This window comes from Anastrepha obliqua, chromosome 1 (assembly GCF_027943255.1).
Source record: "Anastrepha obliqua isolate idAnaObli1 chromosome 1, idAnaObli1_1.0, whole genome shotgun sequence".
NCBI lineage: Eukaryota > Metazoa > Arthropoda > Insecta > Diptera > Tephritidae > Anastrepha > Anastrepha obliqua.
In genome coordinates, this window is record NC_072892.1 from 116,309,559 (window position 1) to 116,323,517 (window position 13,959).

Genomic DNA, 13,959 nt, shown 5'->3' on the forward strand with positions numbered 1-13,959 from the left:
TCGAAATTGCTTTCGAAATTGTCGACTTGGAACAAGGCGGCAAACTAACGAGATACTTGTCGACTAAAGAGCTAAAGTAGTTTGACAGATGCGGCATATATGTACATTAAGTTCACTTCTTGTTTAAACTCATTGCATGACTTTTAACGGTAACTCAAGACGCACCCCACGAATAGGAGGACGAGCTCGGTCAAACATTCAAAAGGGGTAACCGCGCCAATTATATATATATATTAAATATATATATATACTCTGCGGTGCGTGGAATCTAAGTGATCTACGCAGAAGCTTTTTCGTGTACCCTACTACTTCTGATCACAAACTGTAGTCCAATGGATTCAGATCTGGACTTCCAGACGTCCAATCTTCTGCGGTTACGAACCCAGGATTATTTTTTTTTTAGCCACTGCTGGGTGGTGTTTGCCGTATGGGTTGGAGAGGAATCTTGCTGGATGATCCAACGTTCTCCATTGAAGACAGTATTGCTCAACTGCTCACCACGCCTTCTAAGACATCCTCCTAATACAGTTTTGCCCTGGTTTTAACACCTTTCCCACAGAAATGTGACGCCGAAAGCGATATAACGCCTTTACAAGACAGTCCCCACCAAACCATTACGGAGGCTGGATGGTGGCCACGCTGAACTCTTGGAACAATATTTTTTGCGTCTATAGGAGTTTTATCACAGATTTTGTCGTTTTGTTAATTAAAAACTTCTTCAACAGTGAACTTTTCTCATCCGTGAAAAGAATATTTTAATGTGGAGATCATATCCATTTCCCTGGACATGATTTTCTGTTTTCTAAGGGGATTTCTGTGAATTCTTTCTCGAATGGCTTTTATGGCGGCACTGGCTCGAGCCATGCAAGGACGACCACTTCTTTTTGTGTCCGCCACTTCAGACGTTTTGGAAAAACGATTGATCGTGCAGTAAACAAACATTCTCGAAATATTAAGTTTTAGTAAATACTCCATCCATCTTTCATCGTCATCTAACTGAACAAGATATTCTTTCTGATATATCTAGACGGCGTCATTCCACTATCCTTGATGAATGGAAAATCTGCACCCACCTCTATTCATCTGTTAATCACAAAAGGACAAAACCAACCTTTTCACCTGTCTTGCCTTTAAAAATGTTTAATCCTTTTATTAGTTTCCAGCTGAGCCACACCATACTCACCCACTCTCATCTTTTGAGTTGTTCTTCACCAAACAAATGCCTCCACTGCCACGGACAATTATCATTGGAGTGTAATGAAAAGATTATTAAAGTAATTTTTATTTCATTTATTGAATTTTATTACTTCAAACTGGGCATCCAGCTTGTAAAGCAATTGTTTTATTTCTTGTCTTTTACATACTACGCACAAGCGTTTTTATATTATAGGAATTTTAGTCAATGCAAGCCAATAACAATTTTTCGGTGTTTACTTATGTAATATGATTCAAGCATTCACGCGCCGCACATAAAAGAATTACGTTAGCTATGTTTGCATTTAGTTTCAAGTGTAATGAACCTTTTAAGAAATATGATTCAATACTATTTAAACGGCACAGCAAAGTGAATGCATAAGTGGACAATAAATAAAAAACCAAAACAAAACAATAAATGTTTATGAATATTAATGTTAAGGCATATCCGACTTATAATCATACTACAGGAGCACATATTATCCTCCTGCCAAAATATAAAAATGTCCTTCAGCACAGCCCTTGGATGTTCATCGCCTCTCGATCTGCTGAAAGAGCCTTCGTCAAATAATATAAAAACAATGCACAACTACCTTAAATCAAACCACTCGCTAAGACAGATGTTACTATGATAGCTACGTTTAAGTTTACCCAATATACATATCATACTAATTTGTAATTTTACGTTTCAAAACTTGTTTATAACTTTTTGTTACATAAGTTAAGTACAAACAAAACAGGTAAAAGAGTTCCTTCTTGCGCTAAATCTGGAAAAAGCACTTCTTCTTATCGATAATGCTCCATGCCAGGCGAGTTAAAGAGCTGCGACGGCTAAATATCGATGATGTGCTTTCCTCCAAACCGTACGGCTCTAATGCATCCCACCGATCAAAACTTTTTAAGGCTTACTTACGTCACATTGCTGCTCATGAGGATACAATCGAAGAGTCACTACGAAATATTGACCTGAAAAAAGCGAAAATCCTATTCTAGCTAGGGGTGCTTTTACTGCAACTCCAATTCAGTCATCGTTTCAAAAACAGTTTGAAAAACCATTTGACTGGGATTATGACGATATCATACCTCTTTCGGAGTTACGAATACAGATGCATTCAATATTCAATTAATTAAAAATTTGATTCGGAAAGTAGAACCAGCAGCAAGCCTTCCAATTTGAAATCGAGCAATGGATTTTGAACCTCATTCGGAAACCACAGCTTTAAATGCAGAGTACTGAAATGAAGGCAACGAAACAGCCGGTGAAGGAACGAAGTGATGCTAAATACGAATAAAATCGCATTGTAGGAGGCGATGTTAGCATTAAATATACATACATACATATGCTTGGATTGGGCAGAGCAAAACAATGCTTTCTTAAATGATGCTATGACGCTGCAGAGGCTCAGAAACAGTTATCAAGACAGTCATTAAGTTAGTGCGTTTTTTAAAGGTGGTTTTAAAATTGATAAAAAAGATGTTTAAAGTCTTTATTAATTAATAATATATTTTCCTTCATCATTTACAATGTCTTCCCAACGTTTAGGCAAATTTTTAATTCCCTGCTCAAAAACTTGTTTCTCTTTGGAGCCAAAATACACTTCGATATCCCTTTTTACAGCTTCATTCGAGGAGTAGTTCTTGTTACTCAAAATACACTTCGATATCCCTTTTTATAGCTTCCTTCGAGGAGTAGTTCTTGTTACTCATATGGGATGAAGTCCACGGAAAAGGTGCCTAATGTTTGCCTTGCGGTGTAAGGTCTTGCGTTGTCGTGGTGAAACAAAACTTTGCGTCTATTCACTAAAGACGATCGATTTTTGTTAAGTGCCTCATTCAGGTTTGATAGCTCATGGGAATAATAATCAGCAATTATCGTCTGGTTTAGTTCCAGAAGTTCATAATAAACAATACCGGCCATATCCCACCAAATAGACAGGAGAATCTTCTTGGGGTGAAGGCCATCTCTAGAGGTCGGTTCTGGTGTTTCATCTTTATCTAACCGTTGGCGTTTGCGAATAGGATTATTGTAAATGGCCCATTTTTCATCACCAGTAACGATACGGTTAAAAAAAATTTCATTTTCAAGCCGTTGCAGCAACTGAGAACACACATTCAATCTCTACTGAAGGTTGGCAACGGAAAGTGTATGCGGAACCCATTTTCCCAGCTTTGAAACCTTTACAAACTGAATCAGGTGCCTGTGAACTGTTCTATGCGATGAGCTATCATATCGACTGTCAAATTTGGCTCAGCTTCCACAAGTTTTTACCACTTTTATAAAAAAAATACAAAATATGCCTCTTACACGCGTTCGAAGATTCTATTTTATTTTTTAACAACACGTGCTTCCATCCGCGATTAAAATCACTCACACAATATATCAAATAAAATATAAATAATAATTTCTTGTATGCAAAAATCGTACAAAAGTGAAATTATGGGTAAAATACGCACGTACGAGTACTTACGGACTGAGCTGATAGTATTGAACAAGCGAGTGTGTACAAAATAAACCGAAATTGAAAATTTCTTTGATTTCAAATGGAAGTTATTGCTTTAAAGTGTATTTAATCAATATAACAAAAACAAATAAACTTATATTAAACTATTTTACTTTGTATAGGAAAAAAACTTTAGTACTTGCGACAACCTCGAAACTTGCACCGAGCCCCGTTTTCATTACGTGCAAGAATTGAGTTTCTACTGTAATATGCCGTGGGATATATAAATTCGAAATTATATACATATAAATGGAATACAATATATAATAGGTGTTGGTTTAAAGATTTAAGAATGGTGACTCTTCTTATTGGCACGCACACATTACATTTTTTATTGTTATAAATATATCATCCTTATGCACAGTGGCCGAAATTTGCTCAGCCGCGATCACAGAACGAGAGAAAAGTAAATGTTTGTGATTCCACTCTTAAAATTGTTGTTATTTTTATAAAGCGTAAATATAAATCAGCAGTGAGTATGAGTATTAGCCCAAAAAAGAACCTAATTGTATCGAAGTACTAAAATGTGCACAATACGTTGATAAACGATGCTTAATTTGATTAGCCGCAATCTTATTTTTCGGTAATATCTTTTCCAGCTGAGCTTACTTTATTAGTTTATATGATTATTTTGAGGTCTCCATAATAGCAAGAAATTATGCTTTATCATGGCAAAAATGAAGAGGCGACTGCCGTAGTCAAATGGGTTGGTACGTGACTACCATTCGGTGAACGTAAGTTCGAATCTCCGTGAAACAGTAAAATAAAGGAAACGTTTTTTCTAATGGCAGGCAATGACAAACCTCCGAATGTATTTTTGCCATGAAAAAGTTCCTTATAAAAAAACTATCTGCCGTTCGGAGTCAACTTAAAACTGCCCTCCATTAGGCACGGCACAAATAGGAAGACGAGCTCGGAAGAGCACCCAGCGCTTACACTCGGAGGTTTGTTTTTGCCTGACATTAGAAAAAACTATATATATATATATAATATAAGACACAAATAAGCTCTGAAAAATATATTGATATATTGAGATGTTAGATGATGTGCTTATTGAGTATTGGAGCAGATCAATACCAGTATCCACATTTCCACCAAGTTAAAGGAGTTCTTTTCTTCTCGATCGATACTTCCGCTTGGCTGACCAGCCAGAATCGGGACCTAAACCTCGTTAATAATGTTTGGGGCATAATGGCAAGGGCGTGTATCTAAATGGTCGCCAGTATTCAGCGGTACAAAAATTGAAAATTAAAAAACATCAATTTTTCAGGCGTGGCTGGCTAATATTTCAGACTATAAATAAGAATAGAGGTTCAACAAAATATTAAAATCACAATGCACAAATATGTTTTTACCAAAACAAGTATATTTTAATTTTAAGTGCATGCGGCTAAGAAAATTTCGCGCACAATCAGTCAAATATTTACAACATTTCCATTTAACGAATTTGAAATGTTAATAATTTTAGTTATTTATGTTCTAAATAAAAATGTATTGAAGAAATTTATTTCGCCCTACTGTATATACATAGTGTCAGCGAGCTAGTAGCCCTGCAGCAGATGGTCTTACGAGCAATGTGGCATCGCACAAAAGAGAAACAAGCGCACAGCGTCTTTATCTCCGCTACATGTATGACTCAACATTAATTATCGGCGCTAATGTTTTTTATTTACTTTTTTTAATAGAATCGATGTTTTCAATTTTTATGTAGCGCGAAACTCAGTGTAGTGTTTATATTGTCGAGGCTCTGAAATTCCTGCACAGCAAACCCATGGATGATTTATTATTTTCACCATGTAGCAAATATTTCAAAACTTAATTGTAATAAAAATACTTAACAATAACATTTGCGCCTTCTCACTTCATTAACACTCTCCGCTTACATATCTTAGCTTAGAATTGTCGCAAAAGGTAAAACAAATTGTTTAAGAATATGAAAAATATGTCACCGCAGGACTTGAACCTGAATCAAATATGCCACCAAGCGAACACATGGAATATGATGAATACCTCACTAGCGTGGTGAAATCTCTTACTAGGGTGGTGAAAAGCTGAAATCCCCTACGCGCTTGCTAGGTGGTGCAAGTTGAAAGAAGAGCCACAAAAGCCGTACCTAAGAAACGAAGAAAACTACTGCGTGAAGCACTTAGATTCCCCGCACCATATAAAAGAGTCCAGCGCCACGACCGCGTTGAGGGCTGTCTTCAACGTGTCTGCCAAAACTACCACAGGGAACTGGCTAAATACACTCGACAAAGGCAACATGATGCCATCCTGGAACTGTTTGTCCTGTACGATAGTTCAAGGGCAGCGGTTTGTTGACTTAATTTATGCTAAAGGGTTTTCCAATAAGAGGCTGTTGCCGTAGACCTTCTGTTTCACGTGGCCTGAAAGAAAAAAGGCACAAGGTGTTAAGCCACAAGATCTCGTGGCCAATTGTGATTACCTCTTCGAGAGATAGCACAGTCCGGAAACTTTTCCCGTAAAAGATCAATGGTTTTGTTGCTTGTGTGGCACGTAGCGCCGTCTTGTTGAAAATAAACGTTGTCTATGTTGCCTGTTATTGGAACACCCTTTATGTCATAAGTGTCAAATGCATACGGTAAATGCGTAAGGGTTGACATCAGTTGTAAAAGTGAGACATTCGAGATTGAGTTCATGTTTTGAACTCCCAGTTATGATCAGACAAACAACTGTTATACTAAACTTTCAAAACCAGAGGTTACTAAAGCTTTTTCTAGGAATGAAGTGTGGACTTATACTTTTGTACACCTTTTATCATCATCATAAATTCCTAGAGTTCCTGTGTGGAACATAGGGCCACAGGACCTTTTATCCAAATATTTAATTATTCTTCTTCTTAATTGGCGCTATAACCGCTTACGCGATTTTGCCCGAGTTTAACAAAGCGCGCCAGTTGTTTCTTTTTCGTGCTAACCGGCGTCAATTGGACACACCAAGTGAAGCCAAGTCCTTCTCCACCTGATCTTTCCAACGCAGAGGAGGCCTTCCTCTGATACCACCAGCTGCTACCGCATAGAATACTTTCAGAGCCGGAGCGTTTGTATTCATTCGGACAATATGACCCAGACAGCGTAGCCGCTGGATCTTTATTCGCTGCGCTATGTCTACGTCGCCGTAAAGCTCATACAGCTCATCGTTCCATCGCCTGCGATATTCGCCGTTGCCAACGTGCAAAGGTCCAAAAATCTTGCGCAGAATCGCTTTTCTAGAGATATTTATTCTGCTACTTATGATATTTATTTACTTTTAGTTTAAATTACATACATTTATCGATTTCATGTGGTTTAAAGAACTATGGGAATACCAGCAGCACCGCCTCATTTACTACTTATATATTCATTAATATCGATATCTCAGTAACCATCCGACTTTTACTCAATCAATTAAAATTAGTTTCCATGTTCGCCTTAAAGTCCGCCTTAGAGTGCAGCACTGCCACCCTGGGCGAACTTTTTCATCCAGAGCATAATCGGATCACGATTTTTGTTCAACCAGTTAAAATTAGATTGAATATTTGCTTTGGCGACAGTCTCCAAATCGTTTGGCACCTTATCGCTGTCCTTTACTTTATCCAGTAACACCGAATACTAAAAAGATATATCCCAAAATGGGTAATATAAGGATAAGATAGTGTAAGTAGAAGTGTGCTGATTTAAATAATATACTTACATTGGTTTCTTGCTCCTTGCTATATATGTAGGTGGACATGTCAACCATTGTTTGATAAAGTGGATTCATTCCGCTGCTATCGGGATTCAAATTACTGTATGCTTCCCAATTTTCGTTGAGAAATTCAATACACACTAAGACTCCAACACTGCTGCTCGAATACGCTGCACCGAGTAAGGTGGTGCGATCTTGTGATCGCCATTCGACCGACATATTGATTGAGCTACTCACAAATTTTTGTAGTTGAGACTCGGTTTGTGAACAACCCAATGTAGAGGTGAGTGAGTCACGGAACGCTTGATCACTGGATTGCAATATTTGGTTATAGACAAAATCGAATTCTGCATCATCGGACTGTCGTAGACCGTTGCAATAAATATTAAATCGTACGTTTGGTTCGATGGTGATACCATTGTTCATTAGTTCCTTTAATTTGTTATTCGTTTCTGTTAGACAGCTCTCAAATCCGGATAAACAAGCGATATCAATGGCAATATTACGTACGAACTTGGTAAGATGTTGCTCGCCAGATATATCATTCACACCCAACTTTTCATAAAGTCCTGTCACTAATGAGGCCACGAAGAGTTGGTAATTTTTGTATTCCTTATCAGTATTCAGATAATAATCCAATGTGAAGATTATAGTGTAGCTCATAGACCAAGGTGCGTACTGATCTTCGTTCGACAAATATTCAAGCAAATTAAGTAGGATGCTGTGGTCGATTCGATCTGTAAAAGTGCACCAGTAAAGGTCGTTAATTAGTTGCGCTCGATTGCGTGGATGGAATTTGTATGGACGTAATTTCAGCTCATCGATGATAAGATTCCAGTTTTGTTCATCGTAATTGATGCGATAGAAACCGGTCGATTGTTTATTGAGAATCAACCAATCATCGGCTGCTAGACTATTATCGCTGATTTCGATTTCTTTCGTTTTGAGCATAAAATGCGATGCGGTGGTGTTACGGTAGTCTGGATTTGATTTGTGGGCATAATTCAAGGGGATGTACCAAGTTTTGTCTGATGTTAAGCTAGTATTCTGGTAGAAAGCTTCTTGAGTTATGGTGAATGTGTTATTGTTGTAACTACGTGTAACGGTGAGTAGAGGGTAACCGGATTGTTGAGACCAACTTGAGAACATATCCGCTATAGTCGCAGGAAGTGACACGTTTTGCGCATCAGCTGCTATACTAAGAGCTTCAAAGAGTTGATACTCATCAGCAGCAGTATACTGACTGTTGGAAAGTTCAAAATAGTGAAAGAAAAAAGAGACAGAGAGAGAGCGCAAATTCATTTAATAGTAAAACAAATTAAGAATTTTTGTATATAGGCACCGAAAGAATAATCCCCGATTACATCGTACAGCATCAAACTGAAAATATCAACGCTATGGCAAAGGCTTATGGAAAGGGGGCAAGGACTAATATCTGTCATGCATCGCTTTTGAAGTTTTTTGTGGTCAAATTGGAGAATATTTACATCTGCGATATTTTATGCGAAGCACTGTGTGGAAAATGTTTGTAACATATTAATAACACAGTCCTGCGAGGGTGAGTTTCTAGAATGGCTGTACTTGTTTCTTGTAGTTTGTTATGCGCTGAAAACGAATCTGACCTTCAAAATGCTCCATCACGTCAGGATTTTTGGTAAATGAAGCCTAAAAGGTCAAAAAATGGCCATTTTAGCCATTTTTGATAATTTTTTTTGGGATAGAAATTTTTTGTTTTCAATTTTCGATGAAAAGGTTGCATAGTAAAACTCTTTAGCTTTAAAACCCATTTTTTAAAATTATTGTACGATTTTTTAAAAAAAAGTTATGACATTTTGAAATTAACAGTTTCAGTTACGCCTATCGTTGGGTATAACGTCTATTGGTTTGAAGGTTAGATTCGTTTTCAGCGCATAAAAAACTACAAGAAACAAGTACAGCCATTCTAGAAACTGAAAAAAGTTAAATTTCGCAGGCCTGTGTAATCTATACTCTTAACATTATTATTTTTGTTATTATTATTATTAGGCTTTTATTGTGGAAAGCCTGCTAAAGTACCCTATACTTTAAGGTTCTTTAGAAATTTTATCACATTGGAGGGTTTATTCTTACATAATTTATATGAATGCACGGCAGCACCACTAAGATGGTGTAGCCTTTTTCTGCCTAGTGCAGGACATTTATATAGAATGTGCTAAACATTTTCAGTATCCTTTTCATAGTATCAGCAGATGATGGTCTCAGAGACCTAATTTCGTTCAGAAGATATCCCAGGTTGCAGTGGCCTGTAAAGTATTAAAAGTCTGCTGAGTTAAAGTAGCTTTTTAGAAATTCTTCTGTTCTGCCTTAGGAGTTTTTTCGCTTTTCGTTGACCGATAAAATTTCGCCAGTGTTCAACGAATTTCTTCTCCTCCCACTTTCTGAAAAATTTGCTTATGTGGCCGTTTGCAAGTCCACAGAAAAGCTCAAGACCAATTAGAGGACCGTTCGCCCCTTTTTACATCAGCCATTTCCACTTACAGTTGATATAAGGCCTTTAAAGCCGTCTGACTATCTGAATGTAAGTACATGTGGGTTCCACTTTTTCTATAGAGGCATTCCATCACTCGTATCTCGATGGCATGTACTATATTTCTCCCTGGCAGATTGGATAAAAATCTATTGGTAACGATTTTTTTTTAATTTAGACCTATTCATATCCAGTTCTACCATCTTCTAATTTCTACACATTAGGGAGCGATATCTGGGAGCAAGGTGTGAAGGTGACATACTTTTTTTTTCAGGCCATACGTTCATTACTACGAACTGGAAAGTACTTGGAGAGAGTGAGTTTTGGTGATAAGAACGAGAGTACCTATGTCGAAAGTCTTCTAAGATCTTTAAATGCATTTTCATATCCCCATAGGCTTATAACTTTCAATGTGTTACCATCATTCTCAATGTTAGCTACTGCCCATATAATGGGTTGACATAAATTTCTAAGCATACTTACTTTGTAGTCAAATAAAGATTTAGTCCTTGGCGGAACACTTCGTCAGTCAACACACACTGCCACATATAAAGTACAGAGGCTCCTTTCGAATACGAAATAGCATCGTAACGTGCAATGATCTCGGATGGAGTTTGCACGTAATACGTCATTGGATTTGATTGGCCTGTACTATCTGCAGAGAGTGCAACATGAAAGTCGTCGATAAGGAACATCTGATAGACGTCCCAGTCAGGATATATCTAATGAACAAAGAAAAAAATTAATACAAAGCTGACTTATTTAATTTCGAACATTTACCGCATCTATCGTCTTCCAAGCGAAGAAGTTAGCAAAACCTTCTTTCAGCCACATATACGTCCACCATTTGAGAGATACTAAGTCGCCAAACCATTGATGACAGTATTCATGAGCAATGGTATTGGCACTATCAGTTTTAGCAAATATTGTCGATGTCTTGTTGTTGTACATCATGTACTGCTCTCGATACGTAACTAAGCCCCAGTTTTCCATGCCGGCAAAAAAAAAATCTGGCACACCTACTTGATAGAGTTTCGGCAGTACGAAATCGAAATTGTAGTATTCAGCAAGGCTTTGCAGAAACAACATTCCGGAAACCAACGCCCATTGCTGATTCTGCTTCATACCTGGACGGGTGTAGACTCTTTGTGGAATCGAGTTCAACACTCCTTCGGTATATTCGAAATCGGATACAACAAACGCTATTAAACAAGTTGGCATGCTAGGAGTCATTTCGAAGACTGAATATCCAGGTCTAGATGGGGGAAAAATTAATACATACCTACGACATTTATTTATCACAGTTACCTGCTCATCTCTTCGTCCAGAGGCATATTTGATATGGCATTTAATGAGGGATCATGGTTAATAGTGATTGTGAATGTCGCACGCTTGGCTGGCTCATCGAAGCAGGGGAATGCATGTCGAGCATCGGTCGGCTCAAATTGTGTCGTTGCTAAATAACTGCAAGTACAAGAATATGCGGTTCCCATGAAAAATTCTATTAAAAGGAATCAAGATTTCACTTACTGTGTGTTGCCTTCTTCATCTGTATAGGTGGACAAGTAAAATCCAGCATTATCGACACGCAATTCTCCTGCATAGGTGATGGTCAAAACCCAAAAGGTGCCTTTGCTAAAGGTGAGGGACTGGTTTGTTGGTGTTAGACTAAGAAATTCACGTGCCTCCTCATACGAGGTGCTTAGCTGTTCTTGAACACCACCCGTTCCGTTTGCGTTTGAAATGGTTGCTTTGATTTCTGACAGTTGACGTTCATGCAAAACTATGGTATTTGTGTTGTCGATAACTTCTAATAGAATTTTTACAGTGCCTGTGAATCTCTTCGTGCCGTTGTGCACATTCGTTGTCAGTTCGACGTCATAGTGCAGTGGTTCGGTGGCGTTGGGTAGGCGATAATTCAGATCAGTATCTGTCTCACTCAAAGCAACGGGTTTTCTAGGTAGGAAACGTTCGGCAAGATATGAGTACTTATCATATCGAGGTGGTATACCAGAGCCGTGCATTGCCGCTTGACAGGACACAATAATGGCCAACGTGGCAAAAAGTATAGCACTTCCGTTCACTTTGTTGCGGTACATCTTTCGATTTCGACGATTTCAGCGCAATTAACAAAATATTCTGAGCTCTTATGTGGAGTAGCCCTTTGTTATCTGAAACCATAAATAATTTATTGGTGTTGATATTTAATAGCCATTGGGTTAGAAATGCTTCAGATGCCTATTATTAGAAAGACGCTGATATTTCGCTGATATTACAATTCGTTGAATCTAATATAATTACAACGTGAATGTGTATGCTTCTGCAATATACTACTGTGGGCAAAAATTAAGGTGAATTTATTTGTCAAACTTCGCGGGATTAAAATTTCGCTCTAGTTATTTTTTTCATGAGTTGGCAGCACTGTTAATAACATCTGGGCCAACTTTCGTGTGAAAGTCATTATCAGTAATATATTTACGCTTGTGTTTACCAAACGACCATGCACTACGATGTCTGATTTGATTGAGCAGAGAAGTGCCATCAAATTTTGTTTGCGGAATGAAATTTCGGCTGCGGAAACGTTTAGCATGTTGCAGAAGGCATTTGGTGATTCGACCATGTCGCAGAAAAATGTTTATAAGTGGTGCAAAGACTTCAAAGAGGGTCGAGAGAACGTGTTGATGACTTGGAGCGCTCCGGACGACCATCGACGTCAACAGATGACCAACACGTCAATAAAGTGAAGGGTTAGTGCTCAAAAATCGTCGGTTGACTGTTAAAGACCTTACGGATATGATCGAAATATCAGAAGGACCTGTGAAAACCATTTTGAAAGACCATTTGGGCCTACGAAAAGTCAAATCTCGTTTGGTACCAAAAACTCTCAATTTCTTGGAAAAAAGTCGTCGCGTTGATGTGTGTGAAACAATGCTTTCAGACTATCCGGACAAGCTCAAATGCATCATTACGGGAGATGAGACTTGGATTTATGCTTACGACCCTGAAACAACCGACCAATCAAGCGAATATTGTGCTAAAAGCGAGGCCAGACCGAAAAGAGCACGTCAAAGTCGTTCAAAAATAAAGGTCATGATGACAGTTTTTTTCGATTTTCGAGGTGTGGTGCACTATGAATTCCTTCCACCTGGCCAAAATGTTAATAAGGAATATTATTTGAGCGTTATGCTTCGTTTACGTGAAGCAATTCGTTTAAATAGACCAGAATTATGGGCCAACAACTCTTGGTTTTTCCATCACGATAATGCACCGTCTCACACTGCACTCGTTCTTCGTGATCATTTCGCCAAAAATTCCACGCATATCGTTCCGCAACCACCGTATTCGCCTGATTTGGCTTCGTGTGACTTCTGGCTATTCCCAAAACTCAAGAGACCACTCCGGGGAACGTGTTTCGAGTTGATTGAGGAGATAAAAGCTGAATCGAAGAAGGTGCTGATGGCTATACCGGAAATGGACTATTTGGCATATTTCGGGGATTGGAAAAATCGTTGGCATTAGTGTATTTCATCGAGAGGGAATTATTTTGAAGGGGATGAAATTGATTTACAAGAATAAATAAAGATTTTTCATTTTACAACCAAATTCACCTTACTTTTTGCCCACAGTAGTATATGTACATAAGTAGGTTTCTTAACAAATAGAGATCGGCTGGAAATTTTATTTGTGGAAGTTTCACTGTGTTCAATTTAGATTATTTGTAAGGAGGAGATCAGTTGGTAACGCCTGAATGTCAAATGAAAGACGATGAACATCGCCATTGGCTGATTTTACCGTTTTCAAAACCTTTCGTGGAATAAGAACAACAAATGTATCAGTTCCTTCAGTTTCTCTTGATATTCTGAAAGTGTTGATACACAACCCATATGTACCCGTATGTCTATATCTATGCATATCTATTCCGTTAGGCTGTACTGTTGGTTGAACCGTTATGTAAGCAAAGTTATAATTGTTCTTGCTCTAAATTTACGCTATAACCGCTTAAGCAACTTTGATTCAGATTAACAACCGATTGATATTTTCAACTGCAAAGCACCGCACCAAATACTTTTA

The 13,959-nt window shown here is 38.0% G+C and overlaps 1 protein-coding gene across 1 annotated transcript; it reads right to left on the reverse strand.

Moving 5' to 3' along the window:
* Positions 1-6,916: 6,916 nt before the first annotated feature.
* LOC129235807 (aminopeptidase N-like) lies at positions 6,917-12,067 on the reverse strand. Its single transcript, XM_054869845.1, has 6 exons — positions 11,419-12,067; positions 11,197-11,352; positions 10,669-11,143; positions 10,372-10,610; positions 7,389-8,625; positions 6,917-7,306 (listed from the first exon to the last, which is right to left on the reverse strand). The coding sequence occupies exons 1-6, from the start codon at positions 11,985-11,987 to the stop codon at positions 7,139-7,141; spliced, it is 2,844 nt and encodes a 947-aa protein (XP_054725820.1). The 5' UTR covers positions 11,988-12,067; the 3' UTR covers positions 6,917-7,138.
* Positions 12,068-13,959: the final 1,892 nt, after the last annotated feature.